Here is a 19,737-nt window from a genome sequence, read left to right on the forward strand (position 1 = left end):
GGACAGGATTGGCTTGATAACCTGGAGCAGGAACCTTTGAGGGGATGAAAATACACTCCATAAATAGTGAGGGTTGTCACCTGCCCCAGAAACCAAGAAGAGGCTTTGAGGAGGGTGGGGCTTTGGCATGTGGTTAAAGAAGTCTCAGTATTATAAGTTTTTTCCTTACTTAACACTGCTGCTATTTCATTTCACCTACCGTTTGAGCAAGAGTCAAGTTTGAGCATCTCAAATGACTTTTTTTTTCCTTTCTGTTCATTTGTTGTTGTTGTTGTTGTTGTTGTTAGATTTTTCTACTGTTTATTTTCTGTGAAGCGAAGTGTGATTGCATTTTCTGTTCCTGAAGTCCTGCTAGTATAAGGAAGAACTCCATGAGAACACAAGGGTTCTGTTCAGTGTTGTGTCCCTGGCATGTTGAAAAGTTAATAGCACATGAAAAGTGCCTACTATGTTTGTTGAATGAATTTCTCATCTTTGCCTTCCCATCCCTGAGCTTAGGCATATTTCTGTCTCTGGTGCTGTGAGAATCCAGCTTTAGACACTGGGGCTGTAATTAGAGCTCCTTATGGGAGAAAGTCTCAACAGTGAATTTTTGTAGGAATCCTGCAAAGCAGGTAGGTCTTAGGGATTCACCCTAGTTCTATTACCAACTACAATTTGTGGGCCATGTGCTTTAAGAGGTGTCTTTTGGCCCAGGAAAGCATTCTGATTCAAGACTCAGGTTGGCTTATGGGAGGTGGAGGTTCTAAGGAATTGGAAGAGAAAAAGTCCAAGGAAATGTTTCCTTGGCATTCCACCAGGTTAGTTCTAGAATGACTTCCTCTAGTGGTTTTGTACTTTTAGAAAAGTCAGTAGTTGCTCCCCGATCCCCAGTGCAGACCCCAACCTTTGCAAGGAAAGTATGTCTAGGGTAAAGAAAAGATATAGTCAGGAGATAACTGGGTAAGCACTTAAGTCTTGGAGAAAGAACCAGCTACTGTTCTTTCTGTAGTGCAGATCATTGAAAGAAATGGCCACTTTGAGGGTAACAATCCATGATTTCTGGTTTGTATCTACTTCCATATATACTCAGTCTGCATCTATAAAGCTATAGAACCTGTGCTAGTCTCTGATATTACCAATGTTAATGGAATTTTTTAATGTTTATTTTTGAGTGTGTATATTTGAGAGTGTGTGCAAGCTGGGGAGGGGCAGAGAAAGAGAGGAAGACACAGAATCTGAAGCAGGCTCCAGGCTTCAAGCTGTCAGTCAGAGCCTGACGCAGGGCTCAAACTCATGAGCCGTGAGATCATGACCTGAGCCAAAGTCGAATGCTTAACAGGCTGAGCCACCCAGGTACCCCACCAATGTTAATGTTTTAATGATTGAGGTTTCCCAGTGCCTGGTGTGAATGACCATCTAGGCAAAAAATTCGGTATCTCTCCTTCTCTACAATCCCTTTTCTAACAGGAACTATTAATTTCCCACACCTGTATTAAATGAATTGAGATAGGAGTGGTTGGGTTTTTTTTTTTTTTTTTTGGCCCCCAACGCCACTACTTCCATGGTAAGATGAGGTGCTGTTGAGCCAAAGAGAATCTCTTTATTGCTGATCTCTTTCCAATTCCCCTAAAAGTTGAATTGAGAAACACCTGTACTGAATAACATTGGCAGACTTGGAAAGGGAAGAAGTTCCATCGGTTTAAGTAAATATACCAAGATGTTGGAAACACACTGGCCTTCACCCAGTGGAAAGAGTGGTATTACAACATCCAGTGGATGTAGCACATTGGTCAATGGAAAGGAACCTATGAAGTACTAGTAGTATAGAATAGGATGGTACCATGTTATGGGCCAGTGAGAAGACAATGTGTCCCAGGGACCAGTGGGGAGAGTTTTCTAAAAGATAATGACAGGACTGATAGGGCATATTTTCAGGATAGGAAATGAATAGTTATTGCGGTGCTAACTGCTGAGCTCAAAACGCTACCTCTAGGTACCTTGCCCCTCAAGCCCCCTACCCCAGGAAAAGTCTTGGGTGTCCGAGGCGGGTAAGCTACAGCCTTCTCACATATGGGACACCCCAGAAGGAAGGTTGGGACCAGGATGGTACCGAGGAAGACTGAAGGGCCCGCCCACTTCCCTACCCCCGCCTAAACTGCAATTCCCCTCCCTGCCGCAGGGGGCACTGCAGGCCCGGGGGAGGTTGGGGCGGAGCGCTGCGAGGGGCCCGGAGCTGCCGTCCCGCTCCAGAGCGCGGGGGGCGCTGTGCGGGGCCCGGGCTGCGGCTCCGCTCCCGGCCACGGGGGGCGCTGCGCGGCGCCGGTGGTTGGTGGTGGCTGTTGGGGGGGGGTGGGGGGGAGCCGCGGCCGCGGGTGGTGCGGAGGGAGGCCTTGCGGGCGGATCGGGCGCTCAGCGGCAGAGGTGGTGGGAGGCGGCGGGTGGGAGCGCGGGTCTGGCCGGCCCTGGCGATGGCGGACGCGGCGGCCTCCCCGGTGGGCAAGCGGCTGCTGCTTCTGTTCGCGGATACCGCGGCCTCGTCCTCGGCCTTGGTCCCCGCGGCGGCGGCGGCGGCGGGTGGAGATCCGGGGCCTGCGCTGCGCACTCGGGCCTGGCGGGCCGGCACAGTGCGGGCTATGAGCGGGGCGGTGCCCCAGGACCTAGCGGTGAGTGGCGGCCGAGGCAGGCACTTGAGGCCGGGGCTGCGGGGCCTGCGGGCGGCCTCCCCGGGGGCCTTTGTGGGGGGGGGGGGGGGGGGGGGTGACCCAGTTCCTCGCCCCCAGATCTCCTCAGCGCCCCCCACCGGCTCCTCGGCACCCCGAGCTCTGGCCGGCATGGCTTCCGCGTCGGGGTGCGCGCCCCTGTTTCCCCCGGGGGGCAGCCAGGGCGCCAAGAGCTGCTGCCTCCACCCGACAGGCCCCGCCTCCTCAGCGACCCCTTTCTCAGCGTCCCCCCCCCACACCCCCAAAACACGCCTTGCGAGCAGGCTCCCGAACCCTGGGCTCCTGGGCCCCTCAGAGTTCGGCTGGTGCTGTCGCTGCTCCCTGAAAGACGCGGACCTGTAGTTCGCAGCCTCCCTGGAAATCTGCACCCTGTTCCCTTCCTCCCGGGAGCCCCGAGTGGGGCGGGAATGTGGGCAATTGTGGGAGGCACAGAGGCTGCAGTTGGAGCTGCTCGGGGCTTTTTTATCAGGCAGTTACTTCCTCCTTGTCTGAGCCGGGCTTGGCCTGGCGGTCTCCAGAAAGGCCAGCTCTCAGGACTCTTCAGGCTCCTTTTCTCTTTGAGCTTCTGGGTGACAGGAGCTGCGGTTGTGGATGTTTTTGATAAGTTTGAGATCTGTCTTAGGAGCGGAATGGGGCTGCTAGGTGGTGCTTTTTTGCTCCCAGCTCGGTTACTCCCTCAACCCTGGGAGAGGTTTTGTTTTGAAACTTTGTGTTGGAGCTTGGGCGTTTTTGAATACTTGGCCTTGGTGTATTTCGTGATTGAAGTTATTCAGTAAAATAGAACTTAACTAGCATTTGGGACCTTGTGTTATTTTTGTTAATGTGGCGGCACAATATTGTCTTTGAGCTTTGGCAAGCCTCTTTAGTTCCTCATTCTGATAGCAGCCCTAGCTTCTCTGTTAAGACTATGAAAATAGGGAGATTCTTTTGGAATGTAATAGAAGGTAAATTTTCGTGATGAACTTCCTTCTGCAGATATTTTATTTGCTGTAAGTGGGAATGATTTCCTGAGATTTGATGTTAATATTGTAGGCTTCTGATACTCATTTTTCTACCTATTGATTAGTGGTGTTAGGCTTTTTTTTTTTTTTTTTTTTGCTTTTTTTTTCTTTTCCTCTGATATGCAGGCTTTATGGGTTGTTTAGCTTGCGGCTGGCTTAGCCTTTCCTTTTGCTACTTGAGTTCACATTCTTTGATCTTTCTTCATGCTAAATAAGAAAAGGCTGTTTGGGCATTTATGTGGCTTCAGTGGGGCGAATTTATAAAAAGCTACCAGGTATATAAAGGGATGAGGGTGATGCTTAAGGAGGGGATTTGGTTGTAAAATACTCTGTGCTTTCTTTAAAAGATTGCTTTCTAGGTTGGGATGGGGGAGAGGTGTCTATCTCAGATCCAAAAATTTACTCCCATAAATGAAAAACATAATTAGGATCCACTATTATATGCATACTTCGACCTAAGGCCTAGTCTGCCCTAGCTTTTCAGTTAGAATTTTATATTCTAGTTGTTTCCTCCATCAGATGAATTGCTAATGAGCTCTGCACCTGAAATGGCTACCCATTCACTTTGTTGTTTGCTGAGCTCCCTAAGGACAGAGGTTTTTGAAGCTCACTGAAATGCTGGACACCTACTAAGCTAAATACTGAATAATTTTACCACTGGGCTCATGAAGTGGTTTCCCAAACCAAGTAAAAAGTTGCAGTGATTCTTGGAAATTAAAGTTAAGGGTACATTAGAAGTGTGTTGGGGTCTCTCATGGAGCTGTGTGCATACAGAAGCAAAGGCAGATTTAGTTTTGAGAATAAACTTAAGCTTGTATGTATATTAAGGGACATAGGTGAGAAAACTACCACAACAAAACTCACAGCCTTTAGAATTTTTCACCAGTTTGCAAAATTGCTCAAGAATTACAGTAGCTATGTTGAGGTTCTGTTAATGACAATGACTAGCCTAGGATGAGAACTGGACATTTGTTTTTCTTTTTCATTAAAGAGATTTCCTTTGGACCCAAGACATGTGGGCCTTTCCAATTTGCACCACACACCGTAGTAAACACAACCGTCTTCCAATCAAAAGTGTTCTTCCTGTACTCACGGGTGGAGTTTTCAAGCAGCTGGCCTGTGATTGGGCAGATTTTCATTCAGTTAGTTTAAGATGTTTTCAGGCATGCTTGGTTTTGAGCATTGCATAGCAGGGCGCCCCCTGTTAAGGATGAGTAATTGAGGGTTGGATGAATGAGTTTTTGAAGTGATTGAAAACACTTTTCAGTTTTAGGCTTCATTAATGGTCTCTTTCTAAATATTATTTGATCCTGAAATCTTTAAAAATGTAGTCCTGCCCCTTTTAATGAACCCTTTTCTGGAAAACAATACCAAAGCCATGTACTTCCTTAAGATGAAATATGAAAATAGAAAAGTCAGGATCCTGTTGATTGGGAGTTTGGTTGGTAAAGGTTTGCTAGAGGGCATTTTCATCTTCAAAGCTATGCTGACAAATAACTACTGAGAATTTTAGATGTAATAGGACAACAGCTTTTTACCACTACCCCCCCCCCCCAGGGGGGGGGGGGGGGTGGGGGTATTTCAAAATAGGCCTGTCCTATTATGTTTAAAAAAAAAAAAAATGTGTTGCTGCAAGATTAGTTTAATGGGTTTCTATGCATTTATTTCTGATTCTTCTAACTGTCCTCTTTGTGTTCCCAATCATTACTGGTCCGTATAAGTTGCAGAGACCTTGGGACCTTGATATATGTAGGTGTGGTAGTTAAACACACAGACCAAAAAAAAAAAAAAACCAAAAAACAAACAAAAAAAAAAAAACATGGGTTTTCCTTTTTTTATTAAAAGGCAAAACTTCTATTTTGCAAAATGTCTAATAACCAAAAGAATACACAGGAAAAGCCAACAGTATCTTTCACAGGCTTCCACTTTGCAAAAAAAAGGCTTTGCTTGTCTTTTTTAATTTTTTTAAGTGAAAAAGCCCAGCGTGGGGCTTGAACTCACAACCCTGAGACCAAGCAAGGGTCACATGCTCTGTTGACTGAGCCAGCCAGGCACCCCATTATCTTTCTTAATACTGGTACAAAAAATATAAAAACATTCATCTGTATACATAAGGTTGCTTTTATTAGTGAATAGTATCATACTGCAGCCTTCCCCTCCCCCCCTTTTTTGTAAGGACTTTTTTTTTTTAAGATTTTGTGTTGTTTTTTTTTTTTTTAATTTTTTTTTTCAACGTTTATTTATTTTTGGGACAGAGAGAGACAGAGCATGGACGGGGGAGGGGCAGAGAGAGAGGGAGACACAGAATCGGAAACAGGCTCCAGGCTCCGAGCCATCAGCCCAGAGCCTGACGCGGGGCTCGAACTCACAGACCGCGAGATCGTGACCTGGCTGAAGTCGGACGCTTAACCGACTGCGCCACCCAGGCGCCCCTAAGATTTTGTTTTTAAGTCATCTCTTTACCCAGTATGGGGCTCAAACTTAGAACCCCAGGATCAAGAGTTGCATGCTCTATGGACTGAGCCAGCCAGGCACCCCTCCCCTTTTTCCATTTACCATTATACCATGGACATCAATACCTATAAATCTTACTCATCCTTTTAGATAACTACATGATATTTCATAGAACGGATGTACCATCATTTGTTTAATCATTCCTCCTTATCCTGGATGTTCAAGTTAATTATATTTTTGGCACTACAAATAATGCTGTGCTTAATAAACTTGTACACATATCTTGTGTAATCATGGTTTTGTTTCTGTAGTTTAGACACCTAGGAGTGGGTTAGGAATTCTAGGAGTACATGAATCTTCAGTTGTATTAGATAATACCAGGTAGTTTTCCACTAAGATGATAGCATTTCTCATGCCCACCAGCAGTGCATACATGCAATGCTGGTTTCCACCTTTCCCATCACTCGTGTCATCAGTCTGTCTCTTTTGGCAATCTGATGGGTGAAAAATAATACCTAGCAGTTTCATGACTACTGGTCTTTTTCTATCTTTATTGGCCTTTTATATTTTTAATGAGTTATATACCTATCTTTTGTCCATTTAAAAAAAAATAGGAGTCTTTTCACTCTGTACAAGTTCTGTGCATTTTAAGGATATTAACTCCTTTATCCCTCAGGTGTGTTACAATTATTTTCTCTCGTTTGTCTTTGAACTTTGAGTTGTTTTGCCATACAGAAAAACAAGATGTTTACATCATTAAATTTCTTACACTTTTCTTAATGGTTTCTTTACTTGCTTGGGGATAGCTCCTTGCCCTTGAATCTATGTAAATGTTATTTAATGTTTCTGTATTTTTACCTTTAGATCTTTGGTCTGCCTGGAATATTTTTGTAAGTGGCATGTGCGGTGGGGGATCTAACTTGCTTCCTACTGAGTAATCAGTTGTGGTAGCACCAGTTTTATTAAATAAACTATCCTTTTCTTGCTCTTTGTTAGAATTAAATGATTCTTTTAGTAGCCAATGATTTGTTTTGAATGTGTATCTTAGCTATCACAGCTATCCAGAATTTGCAAGAGGAGTAGAAGCATATCTGCTTTATTGTTTTTATCCCTTAATCTTTCATCTTTATCTGGCAGAAAGGTGGACTCTAAAGTACTCCTTTCCTTTGATTCCAGATAATGTAATAATTGTAGCAGTGTCCAGGCTAGTACCGTGTTTCTTCTATCTGGGAGTCTTCCAAGAGGAATGAAAACTTATCTGTATCTGCCTTATTTTTTTACGTCCTCCTCCAACCTTTCTTCCTTGTCTCAGGTTAGGTGGACTTTAAAATACCTCTCTACTTTGTTCCTAGATAATGATTATAATCAGGTCTAGGACAGTACTCTGTTTCCAGGGCACAATCTCCACCTATGTTCACATAAACGTAGAACTCAGCCCTAATTGAAATGGGAGTTAATGATTATCCTTAAGTGTCCTTTACTTTTAATTCCAGGAGTTTAATAAAAATCTGCCTGGTACATGATACACTGTTTATTAAAATAAATAGAATACGTTTTGTGGATCAGTGTACTGTTTACAGAACTGTAAATAAAAGTGAGATTATACAAAAGAATATGTAATGTTTAAGTGTGAGCCCCTCTAATGTTTTTCATCTTAATTCTCTTAGAGCAGGAGGTCTATTTTTGAACCTTAAGGTCTATTTTTGAACATTAAGCCATCCTTGAGTTTTTCAGGCACTCAAGTGCTTCATCTAATTCATTTAAAAAAAAAAAAGTTTGTCTTATTGTGTGTGTATAATTGTTAGTAGTTCTATCTTAATTTGCATTCTGTTGAGTTTAGAGCTGTGCAGTATGTCCACCAGTGATCACATACTCTGGCCATTTTGTCCATCCAGCATCCTCTCCCTTTAGTGCACAAATATTTCCTCTTAATTACCATTTATTTCTAAGAGTTGCTTCCCTAATTCCCCACCTGCCAGGGGCTCAGTCCCTCCTTTAGTACTCGCTTGCCTACTTTTTATCTCCGACTTGTTATGGTTGATTCACTTGCCCCACTTCCCTTCTTGTAAATGGTGGGTGAATAACTGTAAATGGTGGGTAAGTTATGTGGCCTTTTCTGTTGTTAGTGATTTTCTCAACAGCTGGAGTTGATTCCTGTAGGGTTTGCTTCCACAAGGCCTGCGGGACTGACACCTGTTGCTGCTTCTCAGTTTTTCCACTGCCTTTGACAGGTTGGTGGTTTTTAAGCGCTCCCGACCCCCCTATCCCGACTGCCAGAGTCTCTTTCACCCTTGTTCTGTAGGTGGATAAAACCTACCTGATGTTCAAGTAGTGACTCATATATATGACCTCTCTCAGTTTTGCAAGGGTAAAAACTCCATTTGTGTGTGTGTGTGTGTGTGTGTGTTTAGGGGTAATCAGGCTCTGGGGAACTGATTCTCACTAACCACACTCTCTGGAGACTGATTTGTAAATTCGCATATAAGGTTATTAATTTACAGTAGGAGATACACCTATCCAGAGATCTGCACAGAGCCTCTTCCTGGTCTACTCACGAGACCAAATTATAGATACGAAGGACCCTTGATGTGCAAAGAATCCTATGAGGGAAATTGGGTGTTGCCAAAAGGATGTTTATAGCAAGCAGCCCTGATTCAGTGATCCTCCACTTTCTTAGTACTTTTTGGCTTTTATTGCTTTGTTTCCCTTTTCCTCTTTGCTTTTAATATTAACCATCAAAATCCTATAAAGAGAGTTTGTCCATTCCAGGTTCTACCACCTCTATAAAGCCTTTCTGAATCCCCAACATGTTATTTTTTTCTTTGCTGTTGTAGCACTTTGTGATATACCTCTTTTGGAATATTAATCACATTTTTCTTCTTATAGATATATAACAAGATATATAGCTTATTTCCTCTACTAAATGTAAGTTCCATCAAGAACAGAATGTGAATTTTTCTGTTAGTATTTTTAAGAGGTCTTTTCTGACTACCATATCTTAAAAAGTAGACTAGGGACACCTGGGTGGCACAGTCGGTTAAGCATCCGACTCTTGATGTTGGCTTCGGTCATGATGTCATGAATCATGGGTTTGCCCCGTATCAGGCTCTGCACTGATGTTGTAGAGCCTGCTTGGGATTCTGTCTACTTCTCTCTGACCCTCCCCTGCTTGTGCTCTCTCTCTCTCTCTCTCAAAATAAACTTAAAAATTGTTTTTAAAGTAGACTATGTAGAAGCCAGTATTAGATTGTTAACTTTCATTTCTGATTTCTTACGGAATTTCTCCTCTGTGGCCTCCAGTTTTAAGGTGTTTATAATTGATCTTTAACTTTTTCTGTTTATATATATATATTTTATTTTATTTTTTTAACGTTTATTTATTATTGAGAGACAGAGACAGAGCATGAGCATGGGAGGGGCAGAGAGAGGAGGAGCATAGAGTCCGAAGCAGGCTCCAGTCTCTGAGCTATCCTCACAGAACCCGACGCAGGGCTTGAACTCACAAATCGCGAGATTATGACCTGAGCCGAAGTTGGACACTTAACCTACTGAGCCACCCAAGCACCCCTGTTTATATATTGTTATGGATATGGACTCACTACTAATTTTTTTGTCTTGAGATTATTGGAATCTTATTGGAGACCCCAATCCAAGGCCCATTGTCCACCTGACTTGTCACATTAGAAGCTTTAGATGTTTTATTTTTGAGGTTTTGTGGTAATGCATGCCTGTAATACAAAATGAAATTAATTTGATAATAATTTTAAAAGTCATCCCTGTATGTCACAACCAATTAGAAACAGCTGTTCATATTTTGATACATATTTTGATACATATTCATCTAATCTCTTTTTAGAATTGTCAGAAGTTGAATTCGTACTGTATTTTCAGTTTTGTGTTTTGCTATTTTACTTAATGTAGCACTTTTCCTGTATTACTGAAAACTTTTGTATATGGGTAATTTTAATTTTCTTGGGGCTTTATTTTCCACAGGTAACATGTATTGCTCTTGTAAGTGAAAGGAAAACAATAAAAGCTCTTTAAGAAAAAATTTATAATTTTTATTCTGGATAAATTATTAAACTGTTCCTCTTTCACTGAATATTGAAATTGTTTAAGATTTTAGACTTTATCAATAATGCTGTGTGAGCATTTTTGTGAATAAAGCCTTCCCTCTGTTTAAGGTTATTTCCTAGAATTATTGCTAGGAATGGTTATTATGAAGACCCAGAGTATGCACATATTTAAGATTCTTGATAATATGTTTTCTTGTTTTTAAATCCTACCAATTTATAATCTGACCAGTAGTGTGAGTTTCTTAAGGAGTGCATGTTTTTCAGGAGCCCCAAATCTGCTAGACATTTTATGCTTTCATTTCATTTAATCCTTAGACAATCCTTTGAGGTACTTACTGTCCCTATTTATAGGCAAAGGAAATGAGGCTCAAAGAGGCTAAAGTGTCTTGCCCTGGGCTACACAGCTAAGAAATAAGGAAGTTGGGATGCAAATTCAGTTCTTTATGATGCTACAGCCCCTAAAAACACTATATATTTGTATGCTTGAGTTTTTATTTAGGCTATCCTTATGATACTCAAGTACTTAACATTTCATATATTGTAGATGTTAGAAATTGGGGGGGGGGGTTGATGAGGTTAATTGTTAGAAAGCTATCTCTTGAGAAAAAAAAGAAAGCTATCTCTTGATCAGTTGAACCATGTAGAAAAAATTGTTTTATATTTGAAAACAGCCGTCTTCTAGACGTGCATCATTCCCCATCTTGGCTGTCAAGATATCCCACAGTTTTGTAAAATCATTTCTTTAAAAAAATTTTTTTTTAAGTTTATTTTTCACAGAGAGAGAAAGAGACAGAGCATGGGTGGGGGAGGGGCAGAGAGAGGGAGACACAGAATCCGAAGCAGGCTCCAGGCTCTGTCTGAGCTGTCAGCACAGAGCCCGATGGGGGCTCAAACTCATGGACCGTGAGATCATGACCTGAGCCGAAGTTGGACGCTCAACCTACTGAGCCACTCAGGCACACCTGTAAAATCATTTCTAATAGACTTTACATTTTGTTTAGAATCATTTAAAAAATAAAATTCAGCTGGTAAATTTACAGATCTTCTTGGCTTTATTCAACAATACCTGAATCAACAGCATCCCTTCGAGCTGATAGAAAGGAGCTCCAGAGAGCTGTGCAAAATGGAAGACTTTAATAGGTAGAAGGAGGTGGCACAAGGTGGTTATTCTAGCAAAGAGCTGATTGTTTCAGACAAGGTTACCTTCCTTTGGGGGAGAGCAGGGGTCCATCAGGCAGATTACCTCTCTAGTGCTGACCAGGTAATTCCAGATTTACTGGTTTAAGATTCCCTTCCTAGGAGAAGTTAAGTTGTGGTTTGATGACTTGCGCTTAGCACAAGTGACTCCATTTTGGGCTTGTGCCTTTTTTAATGGTATGTATGTAGGTACTAAAATTGGAAAACTTAGGGACTTCGGGAGTTGAGTTAATCTTCCATTTCTCTTACTCTCAGCCATCATCATCTGTTATTTTTATCTCTGTAGTTTCTCAAATACACTTTGTTTTCCATTCATATCTTTTTGGAATAAGCCTTTTTCATCTTTTTACTGGATCATCATGACTTTGTAATTGGTCCCCCTGCCTCCAGTTTCTTCTCTCTGTAATTAATCTTCCACCCTGCTCCCAAAGTTAATTCTTTCCTTTTTAAAAAGTGTTAATTATTTAAGCATTATATGAATATAGATTTTGTTTTGTTTTGTTTTTAAAAAAGCATTTACTGATTAAGGCAAAAATGCTATTATCCCCTCTGTCCCAATCCTCCTGTTCTCTCACATACACATCCTAAAATCTGCAACCAGCTTCTTTTGCATATAACACATCTTGGAGATCTTTCCATGGTAGTCTTCTAGATATATCTCATTTTTTAAAATTTTTCGATATTTTTCCATGGTATGAATAAAGTGTTTTGCCATTCATCTAATTATAAAATACTTTGTAATTTCTATTTTGATTTTCTATTTAAATTGAGCATTGAGAAGTTTTCCCACAGATGATATTATCTTTATAAAACATTGTACCATGTCTTCCCCCTCCCCATTTAAAACTATCAGTGGCTCCCTCAAGGCCTATATCAGGGAACATAAACCCACTTGTGTCCAAGGTACCAGGTGTATGAAAACAGCTAGATGACAGACTAGAGAATATAGTGGATTGGCAACTGGAGAGTGCAGATACTGCCTACAGATGTTCAATGCACATTAAAAACAAATCAACAAAAAAACCACTCTGCTGGCCAAATATGATACCTTTGCCACCAGGTTTCAGTGCATCATGCATTAACATGCCAATCAGAGCCCTTACAGCTTACATACTAACAGCTGCCACTGCTGCCTGGAACACTCAATCAGCTTTTATGTTTCTCTTCCTTTGCACCTGCCAGAAAGTCTTTCTCTGCCAGAAGGCAACTTGTCCTTTTAGACCCAGCTTGTATACTACTGTCCCTTCTGTGAAACCATTCTAGTTTCTCAAGGCAGATATGTTTTCTAGCCTAACATAACATGTTTGTTATTGCCCTTATTACACAGCTCTGTCATCATTTTTATACCTCTGTGTTGACTCTTTTGGGGTGTGAGTCCCTCCTGCCAATTGCTACCGTTATTCACCTTGATATTCTTGGTCAGTAAATGCTCTGTATATACATAAGAGATGTTCTATTTTTGGTGAGCATGACTGAATGAATAACTTTATTAATTATAGTAAGAGTAGCCTTAGGCAGAACCAGACCTCAAGCTGATATTAACACAATAAACATGAAAGCTTATATTACTCAGGTTACTAGTTAGTATCTGATGTTATCAAACTTAGGAGAACTTAATTGATTTTATTAAAGAATTTCTTTGGTTTTAATGTCACTAAAATAAATGTAAGTCACATATATACCATAAAAGGAATTTTGAAATGGAAGCAAGAGTTTTACTACTATCTCTCCTTAACTCATGAAATATTTTACATCTACTGCTTGGATTCTAGCTATAGCATGTGTGGTTCTATTTGTTATTTTTATTCTAATAGTAGAAATTTTTAAAAGACTTTTTAAATAATCAACTCAAACTGTTTTAGTCTTGTTCTATTCAGATTATCAGCCTGTCTTGGTCATCCGTGACTCAGTTCAACCACAGCCATTGATTTTTTGTTAGTTTATATACCTTCTTCCTCTTCTCTGGTCTTGCCACTACCATTTTAAGAGTTCATGTTGTAGGTACTTTGATCTGAAATTATTGTTTACCTTATATGTTCTCCTTTGTTCCATTACCTAAGCTAGGAAGTAAAGCACAGTGCTAGGGCCAGAAATAAGCCTTAGTGTTCAGAGAACGTGCTTACATATATCCACATTCCATATTGCTCTTAAAACAGATTCATATTGGAGCTCCTGGGTCGCTCAACCAATTCAGTATCTGACTCTTAGTTTTGGCTCAGGTCTTGATCTTGCAGTTTGTGAATTCAAGCCCCTCATCCAGCTCCATGCTGACAGTGCAGAGTCTGCTTGGGATTCTCTCTCTCTCCCTCTCTCTGTCTGCTCCACCCCTGCTCGTGCTCTCTCTCTCAAAGTAAAGAAATAAACTTAAAAAAAAAAAATAGCAAACATTCATACTGTTAGCCTTGAACTGTAGCTTGATCCCAGAATGTGTAGCACTGTTGTTGTTGTCAAAGTAAACACTTCATTCCATATATGTCCTTTGCTGGGGTGGGTTGAAAGTTTATTTCCTTTAAGTTGGGTGAAATCTGGTTTTTCAGTAATTGAACTTTTCCCTGATGTTTTCTGGTAAGTGATGATAGGATTCCTGAATATTAACTTTTTGAGTGTTGAAGTTCTTTTGTAAAAGCAATAAAAATTGTTATAGCTATAGTACAATGACTTCTTTTAGTATTTGTGTATTGCTATAGCTTAGAATTTTGTGACTTGCCTTTGATTTTTAAAGTGGTTTCAGCATGGCACCTTGCCATCAGTCACCATGGAGCCTCAGCCTCTGGTTTTCTGAGTGATGCCTGGTAGCGTACTCAGGGTCAGACTCAGCCAGGGCATTTAATACTCCATGCTACTTTTCATGTCGTGCAAGGTCTTGTCTGTCCTCCAGCCATCTCCTCCTCTTGATATCAGTTATGTAATGGTATCACTCTGGTTCAAAATCCAAGTCATTTTTAAATTTTCCTTTATCCTTTTATCCAGCCATTTATCAAGCTTGATGATTCTTAACAACCACAAGTCACTTTTCTTCCTAGTCTCACTGCTCCCACTCTAGGTCATGTAAGAATACTCCCTATAACCTTCCCCCAACTCCAGTCTGTCTGTATCCACTGGTTAGTAGCTGAATTTCCTTAAAACCAACTACTCTGTTCATATCTTGACCTCACTTAGAAACCCTTTAATGACACTTGTGTGCATGCACACGTATACACACCCCTCCCATTGGCAGCTAGGTGAAGCCTCAATTTTTTATCCCAGTATTCAAGGTTTGCCACATTGACTTTGTTTTTTTTTAAGCCTCATCTCTCACTCCTTCCTCCACTAGAACTTGAGTGGACTTTTTTTTGGGGGGGGGGAGGGTAGGGGGCTCAGCCCATATCAGTCCCCTCTGCACCCTTAAAGTGATCTCTCCTGCCTCTGAACATCCCCCGTACTTGATTTTTTTACTTTATTTCTCCTTATTTTATGGCATATTATGCTTTTGAATCCATTACTTTATTTGAACTTCACAACCAGTCTATGAGATAAGACAAGTGTGTCTTATCACAGGGGAGAAAACCAAAACTTGAGGAGGGAAGAGTGAGTTGTCCAAGTTTTGGGGTTAATAGAGTAGACCTCAGGGTGCCTGTGTGGCTCAGTCGGTTGAGCATCCAACTTCAGCTCAGGTCATGATCTCGCGGTTCGTGGGTTCGAGCCCTGTGTTGGGCTCTGTGCTGACAGCTCAGAGCCTGGAGCCTACTTCAACTGGTGTGTCTCCCTCTCTCTTTGCCCCTCCCCTGCTCACTCTCTCTCTCTCTCTCAAAAATAAATAAACATTAAAAAAAAAATTTTTTTTTAACATTTATTTATTTTTGAGACAGAGAGAGACAGAGCATGAATGGGGGAGGGTCAGAGAGAGAGGGAGATGCAGAATCTGAAACAGGCTCCAGGCTCTGAGCTGTCAGCACAGAGTCCGACGTGGGGCTCGAACTCACAGACCACGGAGATCATGACCTGAGCCGAAGTCAGCCTCTTAACCGACTGAGCCACCCAGGTGCCCCAATATTAAAAAAAAAATTTTTTTTAATAGTGTGGAGCTGGTACTCAAATCCAAGTCTCCTGGAACATAAGCCCCAACCTGTGTTTATTATGCTGGTACTACCTTTCTTGGTGCCTGAGTCTGCACATAAGTATAAGTTTGATTATCTCTTTCCAATGGTCTGCAAGTTATTTGAAGTTGTGTCTTATTCCCTTGGAATATTTATGTATATATGAGTGAGCCCATTCATGTATTAATAATATATTGCAATTCATTGTTCTCTTCTTTCTCAGTAAAAATTGTGCTTCTTGTTTCTGAACCTTGTTTCCCCACTCTGTGTGTGTGGGTGGGTATGTATATGTGTGTTTAATCAGAAGTGAAGCTTGGTATATTACAATAATAAAACTGGAGCTTTATGTAGTGGATTTGATTTCTGGGATAACTTTTCAGCAACGCACTCCACATTCACAAGTATGCATTGACTGTGAAGAGATTAAGCCTAACACTAGGCTACTGCACAGTGCTTTCACACTTTGTGAATATAAGTATCCTAGATTTTCATTTAATTTTACCTTTAATTTTTATGTTGAATAGATGAGAACATGTATACCATGAAAGGCTGATATGAACTCAGTAACAATTTTAATGAATTTGAATTTTATTCATTGTATCATCTACACATATTTTAAAAATAACAGTACATACATGTACTGGAAGCTTCGTGTGAGAAATTTCTTATTGTGCCAAGAGGTTGGAAAAGCATTGCTTCCCTGAGTAATTACTTTGTTTTCCTTTTAGACGGTGGGAGGAGCTCCTGGCTCCTCCAGTTGGTAGAGCATGTAAGTTCAAGCCCCGTGTTGGGTGCAGAGTTTAATTAAAAAACAACAACAACAACAACAACAAAAAACCAGGCATCTGGGTGGTTCAGTCTGTTCAGTGTCCAACTTTGGCTCAGGTTATGATCTCGCAGTTCATGAGTTCAGGCCCGGGGTCAGGCTCTGTGCTGACAGCTGAGTTTGGAGCCTGCTTGGGATTCTGTGTCTCCCTCTCTCTCTCTGCCCCTCCCCCGCTTACACTCTATCTTCTTCTCTATCGATTTTAAATAAATAAACATTACCAAAAAATTTTTTAAAAAAAGATGCTGACAGTGGAAACTATGCAACTAACCTCCTCATTTTCAAATTGTCCTTTAGGAAGCTCAGAGGCACATGTATCACTCAGTCATACAGCTGTATAGATCCTCGTGGCCAGCTTAAGTTTTCCCTTTTACACTTTCATAGTGACTTCTTGTTGTAGTTTGCTTGGCCTTGATTTTTTTTTTTCATTTGTATTTTGTCATTTTATTGCATGTGCTTCTCAAAAACCAACTAAAATTCTATGAAAATGAAGGGGCTATGAATAAAATAGTCTTTCTATCACCAGCTATAATTTAAGTCCTGGGTATTTCTATGCTAACTATTGATACCTGTATGCATATGTCTTGCTCTTTATGCTGCATGTGAAACATACTCAGAATTTATATAGAAAAGCCAAACCTAAGCATACTAGTTATTAGAAAAATGTAGTTTTGGGGTACCTGGGTGGCTCAGTCGGTTAAGTGGCTGTCTTCGGCTCAGTTCGTGACCTCACAGTTCAGGAGTTCAAGCTCTAAACTGGGCTCTCTGCTGTCAGCATGAAGCCCACTTCGGATCCTCTGTGTCACTCTTTCTGCCTCTTCCTGCTCCTGCGGGTGTACTCTCTCTCTCTCTCTCTCTGTCTCTTTCAAAAATAAATATTATTTAAAAATTAAAACTAAAAAAAAAAGAAAAATGTGGTTTAGGGGCGCCTGGTTGGCGCAGTAGGTTGAGCGTCCGACTCTTGATTTTGGCCCAGGTCATGATTCCTGGGATGTGGTATCAAGCCCTGCGTCAGGCTCCACACTCAGTGTGGAGCTGTCTCCCTCTGCCCCTCTCCCCCGCTCGCACTGTCTCTCTCTCTCTAAAGTAAAATAAAATGAAATAAAAGAAAAAAGAAAAATGAAGTTTTGTTTAATCTGAATCACTTTTTAAAACTTTCTGCACTGTCTATGTAACTATATCTCAAAAAGTAGAGTATCTCTGCTGGGAGGAAGCGAAGTATTGTTGATGTTGACAGCATGCCTCTTCTAACAGATATGAGATCACTCCTGGCAGGGGCAGTTAAAAAATCCACATGCAGAACTGGGAAGGAACCTTTATTTTGGTGTTCATCCTTTGAATTTTATATCATGTTCATATATCACCTATTCAAAAAAATTCCTCAAAGAAGTTCACTGGGGTGCCTGGGTGGCTCAGTTGAGAATCCGACTTCTGTTCAGGTCATGATTTCAAGGTTTGTAAGTTCAAGCCCTGCATCAAGGTCACTGCTGTCAGTACAGAGCCTGCTTTGGACCTCTGTCCCCCTCTCTCTACCCCTCCCCTGCTTGCACACTCTCAAAAAAAAAAATAAATAAATAAACATTTAAAAAAAAGTTCTGTCATACGCAGTACAAGTGTAAAGAATTTCTCTCTAACCTGTTAGACTATGAGCTCCTTAAGACCAGGAAATGTGCTAGATTTCTCTATTTCTGACCCTAGCATGGTGTCTCATACATAGTAGGCTCCTAGCTGGTGTGCATAGATGTAAATTGGAAACCAAGAGTTACAAATTTCAATAGGATAACAGCTAAAAATTGCTAACTGTGGATGTGCCCCCTTAACTCTGCTACCCTTTTCAAAGTGAAGCTGAGATCAGCTTCCTTGCTCTGAAATAAGATGGATTTTTATTGAAATTCATCAAAAGGACTTAAAAACAAATTAGAATTTTTCCTAGTCACAGTTTATGTCTGTTTATATATTATAATGTGGGATTTTTCCAAATGTGACCTCCAAACTCCTTTTTATCTCTTTTTGCAGATCTTTGTAGAATTTGATGGCTGTAACTGGAAGCAGCACTCCTGGGTTAAAGTTCATGCTGAAGAAGTTATTGTGCTTCTGCTGGAAGGGTCTCTGGTGTGGGCACCCCGGAAGGACCCAGTCCTTGTCCAGGGTACTCGAGTCTCAATTGCACAGTGGCCAGCCCTGGTGAGTGACTTACTGCCTACGAACATATTTGAGCTTTACTCCTGTACTATAACTGTAACTATGGTATTTATCCAATAGCTGAACTCCTGGGACGCCTGGGTGGCTACTCAGTTAGGTGTCTGACTTCAGCTCAGGTCACGATTTCACGGTCTGTGGGTTCAAGCCCCATGTCGGGCTCTGTGCTGACAGGTCAGACTGGCCTGGAGCCTGCTTCAGATTCTCTGTCTCCCTCTCTCTCTGCCCCTCCCCTGCTCATACTCTGTAGATCTCTCAAGAATAATAAATATTTTTAAAAAATAGCTGAACTCTTTAGAGTTCCCAAAGCATGTATATTCCTAACATACTTTTATTCTGATGCTGCTGAAGCAGAAAGTGGGAGATCTTTTCAACTGTGTCTTCTGAACTTGTTTTGTGTTTTTGAAATATAATTAACATACAGTGTTTATATTAGTTTTAGGTGTACACTATAATGATTCAACAATTCTATTCATTTACTCAGTGCTTGTAGTGATAAGTATTTCTGAAGTTTGACAAAATAATGCCATAAATTTAATCCTCTTTATTTCACTCATGGCCCCACCCATCTCCCCTCTGGCAACCACCAGTTCTCTGTATTAAAGAGTATGGGGTTTTTGTCGCTTTTTCTTTGTTCATTTATTTTGTTTCTTACATTCCACAAATGTGGAATGCCTGAGTAGCTCAATCGATTTAAGCATCCAGCACTTGATTTCAGCTCAGGTCATGATCTCACTGGTCAGGAGATCAAGCCCTGTGCTGGACTCTGCCCTGATAGTGTGGAGCCTGCTTGGGATCCTCTCTCTCCCTTTCTCCCTGCCCCTACCCATCTTGGCACGCTCGCATGTGTGCTCTTTCTCTCACTCTCTTCCAAATAAATTAACAGTTAAAAAAAAATCCACATATATGTGAAATCATATGGCATTTGTTTTTCTGTGACTTATTTCACTTAGCATTATACCCTCTGAGTCCATTCATGCGGTTGCATATGGCAAGATCTCATTCTTTTTTTTATGAATGAATAATATTTCTGTGTGTGTGTGTGTGTGTGTGTGTGTGTGTGTGTGTGTGTTCTTTATTCAGTTATGGATAGACATTTGAATTGCTTCCATGTCTTGCCTGTTGTAAATAATGCTGCAGGAAACATAGGGGTGCATGTATCTTTTTAAATTTGTGTTTTCGTTTTCTTTGGGTAAACACCTAGTT

At 41.1% G+C, this 19,737-nt stretch overlaps 1 protein-coding gene across 2 annotated transcripts in view; it reads left to right on the forward strand.

Annotated features, from left to right (window-relative positions):
- Positions 1–2,424: 2,424 nt before the first annotated feature.
- KDM3B (lysine demethylase 3B) overlaps positions 2,425–19,737 on the forward strand; it is a 73,169-nt gene continuing 55,856 nt past the window's right edge. For both annotated transcript variants that reach the window (XM_040444598.1, XM_040444600.1), the window contains exons 1-2: positions 2,425–2,645; positions 18,349–18,516. In XM_040444598.1, coding sequence (XP_040300532.1) covers positions 2,451–2,645; positions 18,349–18,516 — 363 coding nt within the window. In that variant the 5' untranslated portion in view covers positions 2,425–2,450. The remainder of the gene's footprint in view (positions 2,646–18,348; positions 18,517–19,737) is intronic.

Source organism: Herpailurus yagouaroundi, unplaced genomic scaffold, assembly GCF_014898765.1.
Source record: "Herpailurus yagouaroundi ecotype Mexico unplaced genomic scaffold, PumYag 192, whole genome shotgun sequence".
NCBI lineage: Eukaryota > Metazoa > Chordata > Mammalia > Carnivora > Felidae > Herpailurus > Herpailurus yagouaroundi.